This window comes from Ceratotherium simum, chromosome 27 (genome assembly GCF_057802395.1).
Source record: "Ceratotherium simum simum isolate JZ-2026a chromosome 27, ASM5780239v1, whole genome shotgun sequence".
NCBI classification, from domain to species: Eukaryota; Metazoa; Chordata; class Mammalia; order Perissodactyla; family Rhinocerotidae; genus Ceratotherium; species Ceratotherium simum.
The window spans coordinates 29,667,285-29,681,645 of NC_141926.1; the positions used below are offsets into that span (position 1 = coordinate 29,667,285).

A 14,361-nucleotide genomic window follows, 5' to 3' on the forward strand; every position below is an offset into this window, starting at 1 on the left:
TCCATGATGTTGCCTGTATCTGTTGTACATTCATTCTCATAGCTGTATAGACTTCCATTGTGTAATATACCACAGTTTATCCAGGCTACTGTTGATTTCCCATTAGATTTTTAAATTATGCAGCTTCTCTGATTGATTTGTTAAAACGATAGGCATTAAGAGACTAAAACAAATCTTTTAACTGATATTAATGAAAATCTAGATCCTTTTCTTAATGGAGTTCAGCAGATATTTATTCAATGTGTAAAATGAGTAATGAGTAAAAGCATAGTAGTAGGCACTTCAGGGATTGTAAAGACAGGACAACACTTCAAGTAGCTTACATTCTAATGGGAGGAGGCTTTAGATAATATAGTGTTTTTTAATTTAAGGCAACTTTTCATAAACACTCTTGGGGGATATAGAAAGGTTGTACAAGGTTGTTGCAAAGGAAGGAGAAAAGGAGGATAAAAGAAATGGTTGGTGGATCTTAAAGAACATGTTAAAATATTTTATTAAAATCATCTTGAAAGGAAAATACTGTTTAAGTCTGAACACTTCAAATTTGAAGGGCAATTCGGAGAAATAATGTTGCTTCTATTCATAAAACTACTAAATGAAAAAGCCCTTCAAAATATAATTAGTACTACAACAATCTTCTTGTGAATGTATACCATTTGACACATGACTCGCTGAGGTTAATCCAGCCAAAAACTGATGTTCCATGGAAAATATTGATTTTTACTCAAAGTAAATAGTAAATTTTTATTTTTAAAATTAAAAAATAAATTTTTATTTTTAAATAAGGCATACCATAAAATTCAGTTAATAATATATAATTACTATTTCCAAAAAGCAGCTGAATAACAATATTTTTTCTGTGATTACTCCACAATTTATATACTGTACAGTAGCTCGACACATATTATTATGTATATAAGTACCTGTATCATATTACTCTAAAATGCCTAGTCAGTCATTCTACAAACGTTTGTTGAGTATCAACTATATGAAAATCACTATGCTAGGAACCTAACATACAAAGACTACTAAAACTGGGTACTTGCCTTCAAGTAGCTTTAGTGGGGAGACAGACTAAAAGCATTAAAATAGAGTATAGTCCATGCCATGATAAAGGTATGCACATGGAGCTTGTGAGAGCACAGAAAAAGAACATTGAGATGAGACTGGAGACCAGGAGGGGAAATCAGGGAAGGCTTTGTGGATAAGGTGACTCCTGAACAAAGTCAGCGACTTAAAGGGTAAGTGGCATTTAGCACTTTGGGCAATGCAGAGAAGGCAGATATTCCGGAGGGCATGAATGGAAGACAGAAGGTTGGGTACAGCCCAGGATGGTTAGAACAAGGGTGCTTATTCATATTTGTGCCAGTGTGTAGCCAGGGGCCCACCTTTGTGCATTTCTCCTCTGTCATTATTTTTTTAAATACTAATCAATTTTTTTATTCAGTGTAATCAGCATACAGCTAAAATTATTTATCTTCTGTCCCTGAGTCTTGTGTTAGTCCAGCTTCTGTTAGCATTTCAAAGAAAATTCCTTTCTGGCATATCAAATTCTGTGGTGTTTCGAATTCTATAATCCTTCCAGAGTCTAGAACGAGCACCCTGCAATGTGAAAAGAATCCTGTCAGGTAACCTATAATCAGTTTTCCAGTTCACCTTTTTTTGTTCTTGCTAATGTAAATTTTAAATTACTGTGTGAGTTATGTCACTACAAAATATAGGTACTAATTGAACTCAGGAAATGTATCAAGTTTTCTTTTATATCAATATTATATATAAAGAATATTATATATAGATTTTATGTATATTTTTATATATTATATAATAAAGAATATTATATCAATATTATAAAAATATCAATATTCTTTTAGCATTAGCATATATTCCTCTAATTATTTTGGAAAATATCTTCCATGCTATTAGGGAAAATTTTGTATCTCTCAGCACAGATACAATTCTTTATTAGCAACAAGTAATTAGTGTGTTTAGGATGTTCAATAGCTATCTCTGTAGAGATATACAGATTTGTTTTATTTCTGAAAACAGATAAAGCATACCTGTTTGAATCAATGATAGAACGCAGTCTGTGAGCAATCGTCAGGATGGTGCAATCGGAAAACTCCTTCCTGATTGTGGTCTGCACCAAGTTATCCGTCTCAAAATCGATGGAGGCCGTTGCCTCATCCAAGATGAGAATTTTTTTTTTTCGAAGCAAAGCACGAGCAAGACAGACGAGCTGCCGTTGTCCAACGCTGTTGAAAAAATAGCAAAATAATCTCAACAATGGACTTTACAGTCACACACTTCCCATTCTAAAATTCTGATTATATTGTTATTCATTTTCTAACCCACACATTCACTCATTCTTTTATTCAAGAAATATTTATTGAGTGATTACTGTGTGTCAGACACTTGTCCAAGTTCCGGGAACAGAGCAATGAACAAAACAGATGAAAATCTCGTCTGTGTGGAGTTTACATTCTCATAGGGGAGCCAGAAAAAATAAACAAGACAAATGAGCAAAATGCGTAGTAATAAGAAGAATTCAAACACACAGAAAGGGAAAGGGTAGAGTGTGGGTGTGGCATGGACATTTTAGATGGGCGTGCCAAAGAAATCCTCACTGAGAAGGTGCCTTTTCATTCAAGACCTGAAGGAAGTGGAGAGTAAGCCATGCAGATTTCTGGTGGAAACCTGTTCCTGGCAAAGTGAACAGCAGATGCGAAATCCCTGAGGCACTCAGGCAGGGGCTGGCCTGGCATATTCATGAAATAGCAAGGAGGCCAAGGCTGCAGAATCAGAGAGGGACAGGGGGAGAGTAATCCAAGAAAAGGCCGAGTCCTGCAGTGTAGGCTTGAGGAGATCCAGCTCTCTTTCCTTAGGTCTCTGATCCCAGGAAGGGACTGTCCTAAGACCTCAAACAGCCATGTAGACAAAGGAGCCTCTTTTACAATATTGCTATAGGAAGAAAGCTATTAGAGTAGGAGTCTTGACAAAAGAAGATTCAATTACATAGTGAGTTTTCATACTGCGTTGTTCCTTTCTCTCCTTTTCTTTCCCTTTGCCAGCAGTTTCCCAGCCAATGGTTACCCTTTTATTCCTCGTCCCTCTGCTCTAGAGGGAATCAACAATGGTGTGCTTTAAACAGACCAAATCAGGTTCTCAGTGGCTCAGGAAGCGATTTCTCCATGAGGCCAACTCAAGTTTCTGAAGAGCCTGGAATGAATAAGCTGAACCAGCTCTGTTCTCAGCAGCTCACCTGAGGTTTTCACCACCCTCTGAAATCTCGTGCAGCAGCTTCTTGGGAAGGGACTGCACAAACTCTTTTAAATGACACAGTTCTAGCACCTCCCACAGCTCGCTATCAGAATACTCGTCTAGGGGATCCAGGTTCATTTGAAGGGTTCCAGAAAATAAAACAGGATCCTAGAGAATAAAATAGTCACCGGTATAATCTTACTGTCACATGAGCCATAAATACATTTTGTTAAAAAAATCAGACTCAGAGCATAAGGAAAAAGCAAACGATCACATCTAAATAGTTATCAAACTCGTTTTATATTTAAAACAAAAGCAGAAGAGAATCAGAATAAACTATAATTCAGATTAAATTGTCATAAGCTTCCTTATTCTTTCTCCTCCTCTTATTAACAATGTCAACAACAACCACAATAATAATGATGATAGCTGCTATTTAGTCAGGGATATGCTATAACATAGACTATAACAAATGTAACATATGGTGTGTCTATAATATTATCAATCAGCACACCAACCCAGAAGAAGAGAAGTCAACATTCCCATGTTACAGCTAGTGAACCGGAGGTTCCAAAGCGCTCTTGCCCAAGGCCACACAAGGGGAAGTGGCTGGGTAGAATTCAAAGAGGACACGCTCTTTCCAATATGCCAACGTGCCTGCTGAAACTACATTTTACTACACCTGTATTTATTTATAAGAAAAGAACAGCTAATGTATCTATCTTTTTTCCATTGAATTTTTTCCCTGCCAGAATTCCAGATTTTATTCAAATTTGTTTTGAAGTAAAATCACAAATACAAGCATATGTTTAAACAATATGACAAAGAGATGATAGTATTTTAAGATGTTTTTAGAAGATAAAGCAAAGCCATTTCATAAATGCTCAACTTAAATTTCTGAAACCCAACTGAATAAGTCATCTTTGACTGTAGAGGCATGTTCTTGAGGCAATTTGCATACTTATTAATGATCAAAGTCCTTTGATGTCACAGATGGAAAAAACAAAAGGACTTGAGAAAAAACATCTAACTGAATTATTGTTCTTTTTTTTTTAATGATTTTAAACTTCAAGTCAAGAATCAAAATCCTACATTCAAACTAGCAACTAAGCAAAAGGCTTAGTAATTTTTTTTCTTCCAAAAAATACCACTGTGTTTCAATCTGATCTCTTCATTTGAATTTTATTTGCATTTACTATTACGAAGGAAACTCGCAAAGCGATGTGCTGATTTTTCAAATAGATAAATGCACTTACAAAGAATGCTTTAGAGTAAGACTGTTCAATAGGATTCGATTACATAGCAATTTTTCATTATACATTTAAAATGATTTGGCTTCCAAAAATGAATTTATATGCTTGGAAGGAACACATTAAAAAAAAAAAATTCATCTGGGGGGAGTTAAGAAAGACTACTGGCACAGCAGGCTTTACCTGTGGAATAATATTAAGTTTGCCACGAAGGTCATGAAGTCCAATAGTCGATATGTCAATTCCATCAATAATGATTTTGCCTCCTGATCTCTCCACAATTCTAAATAGGCAATTTGATAGTGTTGATTTGCCTGCTCCAGTTCTTCCCACAATTCCAATCTGTAATGAAATGATCATAGACATAATGTGATTTCTAAAGATCAGTCTCTATCTAGACACTCCTTATTCACTGGAAAGGCTTGGGCTAATGTGTGTTTTTCCCCTAGTTTTGAGTAGGGGAAACTAGAACTAACTAGAACATGCCAGCAGCCCCAGGAAGAGCAAGTCATCCCTGAACCATCCCTGGACTAGCCAGTGAGGGTACGGGCACAGGAGACACTGATAATAGGGTGGTTTTACTGGAACTTTCAAAATAAGGCTTCTCTACTCCACTCCTCCCCCAAAACAAAAAAACAAGAAACAAACAAAGGGCCTTAGACCCATTTGCCAGATAAGCTAAAAAATCTAAAGGAATGCCTGCAAATTTCCTTGGTGTATTAAAACAACTACTGCATTAAAACTATGGAGGGTGGCCATGGGTAATGTCTGAGGATCTTGGATTCCTGGCCAGAATAATCAGCTTGTCATAAACATCCCAGTGATTGAACACGTTCCTCTGGCCGTGAGAACTAGAACAATCTCTCCTGGGTGCTGATTCGTGTCCTGGTGTTAATAGGAACATTAGACAGAAAGAACATTAAGGCAGCTGGTTTGCCCCAATAAAAGATCTTAAATCTTAAATCTGACAGACTACATCAGAAAAACTAGGAATCTGTTGAATTAATTGGGGTAATCAAAATCCCATAATGATTTCATTTGTTCCAAAAATATTTCTGTCCTTGACGTCACTGCAGTGGATCTGGTTTAGAGGGTTAGAAAAACAGATGCTTGGGGTTATAAAAGGTCTTTGAAGAAGCGAAAGTAGGACACAGTTCTTAAGTTTTTTTTTTACTTTTACTTATTTGTAAATTATCTTTCTTATTAGGGAAATATGTTTCTATGAAACATTTTGAAAAATGTGGTAAAAAATATTGAGGAAAGTAAAAATATCCAAAATCCCATCACCTGGTGAGAACTGCTATTTATAACTATTCTTCTAGTATTTTTGCTAATGTGTATACCTATTTGCTTTTTAAAACACAAAACTGATATACTTTCAACAGTTTTGTACATAGCTTTTATTAACTAAATGAGATCTCAAGCATTTTCCTATCTCACGAATAGTCTTGGAAAACATGATGTCATTGACTGTACAAATATTCTTTCCTATGGATTTACTATATTTTAGGGAACTATCACCTTATTGTCTTATTGTTGCACTTCACTTAATAGAAGTAAAAATAAAGTATACTATTACAGGGTATATATCCAAAAGAATTTAAATTAGTATCTCAAAGAGAAATCTGCGCTCCCATGTTCATTGCAGCATTATTCACGATAGCCAAGATATGGAGACAACCTAAGTGTCTGCCTATGGAAAAATGAATAAAGAAGAAATATATATATACAATGGAATATTATTCAGCCATAAAAAAATAAAAAAAATTGTACCATTTGCGGCAACATGGAAGAAACTCCAGGACATTATGCCAATTGAAATAAGGCAGAGAAGGACAAACACCATATAATCTCACTTATATCTGGAATCTAAAAAAGTCAGACTCATAGTACCAGAAAGTAAATGGTGGTTAGCAGGGTTTGAGGGGTGGGAAAAATAGGGAGATGTTGGTCAAAGGGTACAAACTTTCTATTATAAGATGAATAAGTTCTGGGGATCTAAAGTACAGCATGGTGACTATAGTTAATAATACTGTATTGCATACTTGAAACTTGCTAAGGGAGTAGATCTTAAGTGTTTCTACCATACCCAAAAAAACCCCTGGTAACTATGTGAGGTGATGGATGTGCTAATTAACTAGATTGTGTAATCATTTCACACTATATATGTATATCAAACCATCATGTTGTACACCTTAAATATATACAATTTTTATTTGTTAATTATACCTCAATAAAGCTGAGAAAAAAGTATACTAAAATCACGTTTCATAATAGAGTGTGAGCAATTTAAAAAATATATTTTTTATTTACAGAGGTAAAACTTATTCTGTACACACCAATTACATGTCTTTATTACTTTATATAAAATTTGAGCAAAAGACCATCTTATATTCAATACCATATTATCTTTAGTCTTAGCAATGAATGCATTCAGATAAAAGGGAAAGTGAAACTGATGAAATATACATGGTACCTTCTCTTCCCCGTGAGTCTGGAAAGTGATATCTTGTAATGCTAAACCAAGGTCATCTCGGTATCGAGCCTGATAATTAATAAATTCCACTATCCCTTTATTGGGCCATTGTGGTGGAGGCCTTTTAGACATTATCCAGGGTGCCTTAAAACAACAAAAAAAATTCTTTAAACTCTAATTACAATAAAAAATACCTTTCCCACTGAAAAAATAATTCTCAAACAAAAGTGATGAAAAACTACCTTTATAGATATTATGATTTTCTGAAAATAGTTTTAAATATTACCAACATAAAACTTCTCATCTAGTTATAAGAAAACCTTAGAAATAAATTTTTAGAGATAACAAGGCTTCCCATCTCCTATCAAGTTTTAGGAAAAATCTTCTAAAACCCTATAAAGGAGCTGAAAGTAACCTGCCTGAAATTTTAGCTGCGATGAGCACAGTTTGTCATTCATTCATTCCCCAAATACTGAATATTTACTCTACCAGTCAGTGCTTTATTTGCTAGAGATTCAGCAGTAAGCAAAACAGATAAAAATTCTTGCCGTTATGGAGTGTACATGCTGGTGGGGAGAGACAGAAAGAACCACATAGCATATGTAGAATGTTAGATGATGATAAAGCTTTGGAAGACAGGAAACATGCAGGACTAGTGGAGGTGGTATAATTTTAAGTAGGGTGGTTAGGAAAGGCTTTTTTGGACATGGTGAGGAAACAAGCCATGTGGATATCAGAGGAAGAGCTTTCCAGGCAAAGAAACTAGCTACACATGCTGAGGACCTGAGACAGGGGCCTGGCTGGAACACTGGAGGAACAGCAGGAGGTAGAAGGACACGCAGAAGACTGTCGTGCCTGGACAGCGAGGCAAAGAGTTTTCAGGAGAGGGAGTGATCAGCAGTGTCAAGTGATAGGTCAGGTAAAGTGAGGACTGAGAAGGGACCACTGATGATCTTGACAATGGCAGGTTCAGTGGAGTGGTGGGATTTAAAGCCTTCTCGGAGAGGGTCCCCAAAAGAATGACAGAAGAGAACCTAGAGACAGCAAGTACAGGCAACCATTCCAAAGAATTCAGCTATAAAAAGGAGAAGAAAAATGGGGCTATAAAGGGTTGAATAGGGTTATCTGGACAAGTATACTTCTTCTACATTAAGAGTTTTTGCAACAGTATTTGTCACAACTTGCTTCAAATTACATACAGGTGATTTTTTTAAAAAGTGAGTGTGTGTATTTGTGTGCACACACACATATTTTATTGTCTTTTTCCAATATGAAAAGAATATATATTAATAGCAAAAAATTTAGAAAATATAGAAAACAATACAATTTTATATTAGTCATCACATGGCAATAGGCTGAGTAAATTGAATATTGGTAACTGGAGATTGTGAAGGTAGACTACCCTTTCATGAAATTTGTATGAAAAAGGAAGTAAGGCCTAGGGAAGAATCTAGAGGAGGATTCAAAGTTTAGGTAGGAGTTGGAGGATGTAGAAAATATTTTAGCATATTTATAGGCTGAGAGGAGCAAGGGGGTCCGGGTGCTGAGATGTAGGAATTAGAGGAAGTGGTTAATGGAGCAAGGTCTGAGAGAAGACATGAAGTCATTTGGGACATAACATTTTGTACCAAAAATACAAAAATTTAGGCTTTTACTTGGAGGAGGGATACCTCTTTCTCAGAGTTACGAGCAAAAGAGGAACGTCTCATGAGGATTTAGACAGCTTTATAGGTGGATTGAAGAAGATTACAGAAATTCAAGTCATCTTTAATATCTGCCCCATTAATTCATGGAACTGAGAGGCAGAAGTAACCTAGATTACTAAAATATGCAGATAACTCAAATATTATACTCTGTCAATACTCTAATTCTTCTCCCTCCCAAATTATAGTTAATTAAAGGGAACAAAACAGACTGATTTATTCTCCTTCTCCTTCCCATCCACAGAGATGCTAACGACGAGTAGCTGGAACAGAAGGTATAAGCAATAAAGACGTAGTTAATTTAAAAACTGCACGATCAGACTTTAAATAATTATGAGATGACTATATTAAGACATTTTTCGCAATGTAAAATCCTCCCAAAGTTATAATCTTCGGTTGCGTATTTTACTCTACATTAATAGAGGACAAACCACTGTGCCTTTTTAAAACAGGTGATCATATTTCATTTTTATAACATAACTGAAATAAGGATGTATCTTATAATTTATGGACTGTCCTAATTTAATTAAAAGTATTTTTTTTCCAGTTTAGTGATATATAAAATAACGGTGTATTTTACAATAGATTGGGTTTTAATTTCATTGAAATGCTGAATATTATAATACGAATTTGGAAATGCAGGTTTTGTTTAAAATTTATTTTTTTAAATGTCAAATCTTATATCTTAATACTGCATCCATTTATTGGTTATTTAGGAGTGCTTACCTCTTTATCCATATTTTCATATTCACAAACTCTTTCAATGGAAACTGCATTAGTTTCAATTTCACACGCTTTCCTTACCCAAAAATTCAGCGATTGAGTAATCTGGAGGGAAAAAAACCACAAGTTTAATGAATGTTCTTGAGTTTTTTACATAATATGAACAATACTTTATAAGGTTTCACTTTTCAGAGTTTTCACGTACTTTATCTCTTCTGATTAACAACTTTAGAAGTAAGCATCTTTATACATATACACACATACGTCTTTCTTTAAGTATATTAAACTCACAAACATCATAAATAACGGTTATTTGGCAGAAGACAGAATGAATATAGTGTGACACATATTAATGTAATCCATACTTGGTGCAAGGAATGACAAATACCAAGATTGATGGGCTATGTCTCAAGAAATGTACACCCTAAATTAGAAAAAAAATTGTGCACAACATTACCTTTGGCATTCGTCACCACCTTCCATCAGAAGGAGGATTCTCCTAACTTTCTGACTACTCCTGTCTCCTTTATTTTTTAAAACTCTACTTTCTTCTCACCCTACCCCCAAATATAAGTTCTCTAAGGTTGTGATTCTAGCCTAATTCTGAAAGTCAAAAAAACCCTGACAATTCAGTTTTTTGTTGAGTTTTTTGCCCAACCATTTGATGGCCAACCTGATTTGAACTGACGTGGGGCTCTTTCAAGTGTTTGTTTAACCCACTTAGGTGTACATTCACACATTTCACTGCAGAACAAGTAGTCTCATTATGGGGTTCTGCCCCAGGCCCTGAATACATATATGTACCATATTTCCTTTCTGGAAGCCTAAATTCTGAATTCTGAAATGAATCATCATCTAGTCAAATCATCTAGACTTATCTTTTAAATAACGTGGAATTATATTAAGCAGTTTAAGGAATTTTCTGTTTTACAAAGGGGGCATGAACACATTCATATCACTAGTGCTTTGCAATGTAATATAAAATGGGGTTTATTAGGGAAAAACCTACAAGCAAAGAGGCAGCAGAGCATACACTCTCCCCAGAGCTTGCATTATGTCCTTGCTCAGGCTGGGCAAACTGGATGGACAGGCCGCTGTGGAGAGAGGCCCTACCCCTGTTACACTCTATAAATCTATAAAGATAGGAAAGCAGGAAACCTCCAGGTAACTTGGTAACAGCAGGAGTTTCCTGGTCCTCTAGCATATTCAGACTTGGGTATCGGTCTGTTCTTTCTGTTAGCTAACTTAGAACTGCTGAGCCAGCTTCCTACTAGTAACAAAAGAAGGAAGAAATGAGCCTCCAGGGTAATCCAGATTTGTCTCTCAGATTTAGTTAATACAATCTATAATTCAGAAAGGCAAAGGAGAAGAGTTTAACTCATTAGATTTTCAGCATATCATATACCACAAAATCATTATCACTTACATTTAGGGCATAGGATATGGACAAAGCAACTACTGCTGAATCTGTAGAACTGCCAGCCAGCACAGCAAGCAGTGCAGCGAAGAACACCATTAAGTTGCCAAGGAATTCAAGTCTCACAGACAGCCACCTGGAACAATGGAAAACATGCCTGAACTGAGACGCAAAAGCTTTGGTGCACTTAGCATGAACTCTCCTACGGGAAACGGATAAGTAAACATCAACAGCTGCTTTCCTTTTTTCCTTCCTTACTTAGAACTCAATCAAACACAGGATGGTTGCAATGATGATAGATTAAAGGATTCCTCTGCATAAAAATACACTTTACTTTTGCAGAACTTTGCTTTAAAACTTAATCAGAATTAAATATCAAAAGAAAAGAACACCAGCTAAAATGAGGTATTGTATTTAAAAATCCTATTGGAAAATCAATTACCTCTCCAATTACATACGCTGTTTTAGATGATAAAATTAGTCTCTAAAAGTTAAAATGTGCCCCACTACTATTTAATATTTCATTTTTCTCCTTTATGTGAAATTATAACTTCAAATTCAAAATATTATAAACATTGTATGCAAATAAAATATATTCCACAAATATAAAATACAACATAGAGTCATATCATTAGTAATTTTAGTGGCATCCTATATAACCTTTGAAAAACTTGGGACCTTATTTTCATACTTTTTAAAATATAAATAGATACAGTTTAATTTAAATGTATATCAAATACTAGAAATATTTAAGGCTTTAATCTTTTTTTTAAATTTGATGAAATGCCATTACAAAACAATCTTTCTGTTCAGAAGTCGGTGAATAAGATATGTAAAAAGAGACTGGTCCTGAACTAGGCCTGTAGATATTGTCACCAAGTAATTGCCCAGAAGAACTCAAGGGTGGGTTCAGAAGCATTTAACCGTTTGAGAGATGCAATCACCAACCACCCTGAACCAGACCAAGACTCACCACAACAGCAAGGCCTATGATCTTTGCCTTATTTTTAATGCTAAGATCTCCTCTCTGGGAGGAGCTTAGGCCTTATTACCATAACCTGCAGTGTATGTGGAAACGTTTTCCAACTGAGCCTGCACAAGCGAATGCCCACTTCTCCCTTTTGAGTATTCATTCCCCATCCGAAATAAACGGCCCCTGCTTCCCTTTGTTCTGGACACCATGACTTTGGAAGTGATTCTGCATGGCCTCTTATTTGCTGTAAATATACCCTACTTTGCGTGACAACTACTTCTGGTGGAGAGTCTGATTTAACTTGCCAGGAGGCAAACCCACTTTGGTTTCAGTAACAATATGACTTACCTGTTTGAAATTACATTATTGTAGAAACAGACCAAGTTCTCATTCACCACCTCTTTGTTCTGCTGGATGAACCTCTGTTCATGTCCAAATGCTCTGATGGTGGACACCCCCGATAAAGTCTCACTAAAGTGGGAAATGACGGGAGAGCGAGATGCTCCTGCCAACCGTCGAATCTGCCGAGAGCTCGCCACGTAGTACCTCTGATCCGAAGACAGAAAGAGGCAATTGGAAAGATGTAGCAGAAACTGCTTCAAGGGTTTGAAAGAAGGTAGTGGGTTAAAGAGTGGCCCAAAAAGTTAAGTCCTAGCTCCCAGTACCTGCGAATGTGACCTTACTTGGAAATAGGATCATTGCAGATGTCATTAAGGATCTCAAGCCGAGATCATCCTGGATTTAGAGTGGGCCCTAAATCCAATGCTGAGTGTTCCTATAAGAGATAGAAAAAGAGAAAACACAGACATAGAGAGAAAGCCATGTGAAGACGAGATTGGAGTGATATGTCTACAAGCCAAGGAAAATGCCAGGGATTGCCAACAGCCACTAGAAGCCAGGAGAGAAGCATGAAATAGATTCTCCCTCAGAACCTCCAGAAGAAGCCAACCCTGCCTACACCTTAATTTTGGACTTGTGGCCTCCAGAACTGTGAGCAAATAAATTTCCATTGTTTTAAGCCATCAAGTTTTTTACAGGAGCCCTAGGAAACCAACATACCCTTGTAACAGTAAAAGTCCTCAATTCTGGACAGCACAACTAGAACAAAATTGGGCAAAATTTCACTTTGATAATGCTCTCAAATGACCGTTACTGAGTACCTACTATGGAAAAAGCTCTACGTCACGTGTTAAAAATGTGACCAGGCAGCTAACCCATTAAATGAAGGAAGCAGACCAAGTGCACAAACAATAATGTTTTTGTCCCTCAGTATAATTACAGAAAAAAAAATTTTCTTTCTTTATTTTTTTCTCTATGAAAAACACCAGTGCAGCTGCAATTATAATTGGCTACCTCCCCTCTGACTTGGGTTGAGGACAATTGAGATGGATAGATACTATGGAGAACTGGAGAGAGCGTGCCCTGAGTTAACTGGACCATCATTGATTAGCCCCAGATAATTGCTACAAACTGGAAATGAAAATCAAGATTTGCCACAATCTTGCAATTTTTTCAGGAAAATCTTTGGATCTGAAATTTTACGTAAAATCTCTGATTTTAAAATGTCTTCATTTTGGTAAAAGCACTGAGCAAGCTAAGCAAAAACATATCTGAAGCTACATATGGCCTGTCAGCTTGCAGTTTACAAGCTCTGCTCTATGCTAACTGCTCTGGAGAATGCAAAAGATTATGGCATTCTGGGTTGCAAAGGGACTTAAGAGGCTGTCTAAATCAGGGATTATATTTTTGGGGTCATGGACCCCTCTGAGTAGCTGATTAAGGTAAGACACTTTCCCCTAGAAAAATATACATATGCATACATACTAAGAAGTTTTTGTAAAATTTAAATGAATTGCAGAAGCCCTGGAGTCCTTCCATGAAACTGTCCAGAGAATTTAGTTTAAGAACCTTTGATCTACATCAATACTTCTCATACTTTAGTAAAAACCAGCTGGAGGATTTGCTAAAACACAGACTTCTGGACCCCACCCTGAGAGATTCTTTATTTCAACCAGCTTTATCAAGGTATGATTAACAAATAAAAGTGGTATATATTTAGGTTGTAAAACATGATTTTTTTTAAGAGGTACAACCAGAGATTTTCATCCAATAGGTCTGGAGTATGGCCCATGGGTCCAGGGACCACACTTTGAGTAGCAGTGATCTGAAGCAAATCTCTCATTTTATAGGGGAAAAAAATGAAGCCTGGAAAGAGAAGTGATGTGCCAAACACAGCAATCAGAAAAGTGACTAGAATTCAAGGCTCTTGAACCAACATTCAGGCTCACCCTATACAGTTCCCCCTAACAAAGCATGGTTTCTAGACTCTTACCTACTCCTGGTCATCCTGTTATAGTTTACCAAACACAAGACTATCACACAAAATTTCATTTGCGACATGGGGTTATTTTTTAAGCAGATATAATTGATTCTCAAAACCACTCTTGATTTTCTAGATTTTTTTTTAACTTTAAGACATAGTGTCTGCCCCAGAGGACTTACAATTCATTGAGAAGAAAATCTGTGGTCTCCTAAAAAACATAGCCTATAATACTAGCAGT

The 14,361-nt window shown here is 36.2% G+C and overlaps 1 protein-coding gene across 1 annotated transcript in view; it reads right to left on the reverse strand.

Moving 5' to 3' along the window:
- Nucleotides 1-206: 206 nt before the first annotated feature.
- LOC101398320 (multidrug resistance-associated protein 1-like) overlaps nt 207-14,361 on the reverse strand; it is an 80,065-nt gene continuing 65,910 nt past the window's right edge. The window contains exons 21-28 of the mRNA XM_087418197.1: nt 12,149-12,348; nt 10,837-10,963; nt 9,414-9,515; nt 6,985-7,128; nt 4,692-4,850; nt 3,260-3,426; nt 2,058-2,252; nt 207-1,602 (exon numbers count right to left, since the gene is read on the reverse strand). Of these exons, the coding sequence (XP_087274323.1) occupies nt 1,470-1,602; nt 2,058-2,252; nt 3,260-3,426; nt 4,692-4,850; nt 6,985-7,128; nt 9,414-9,515; nt 10,837-10,963; nt 12,149-12,348 (1,227 nt within the window). The 3' untranslated portion in view covers nt 207-1,469. The remainder of the gene's footprint in view (nt 1,603-2,057; nt 2,253-3,259; nt 3,427-4,691; nt 4,851-6,984; nt 7,129-9,413; nt 9,516-10,836; nt 10,964-12,148; nt 12,349-14,361) is intronic.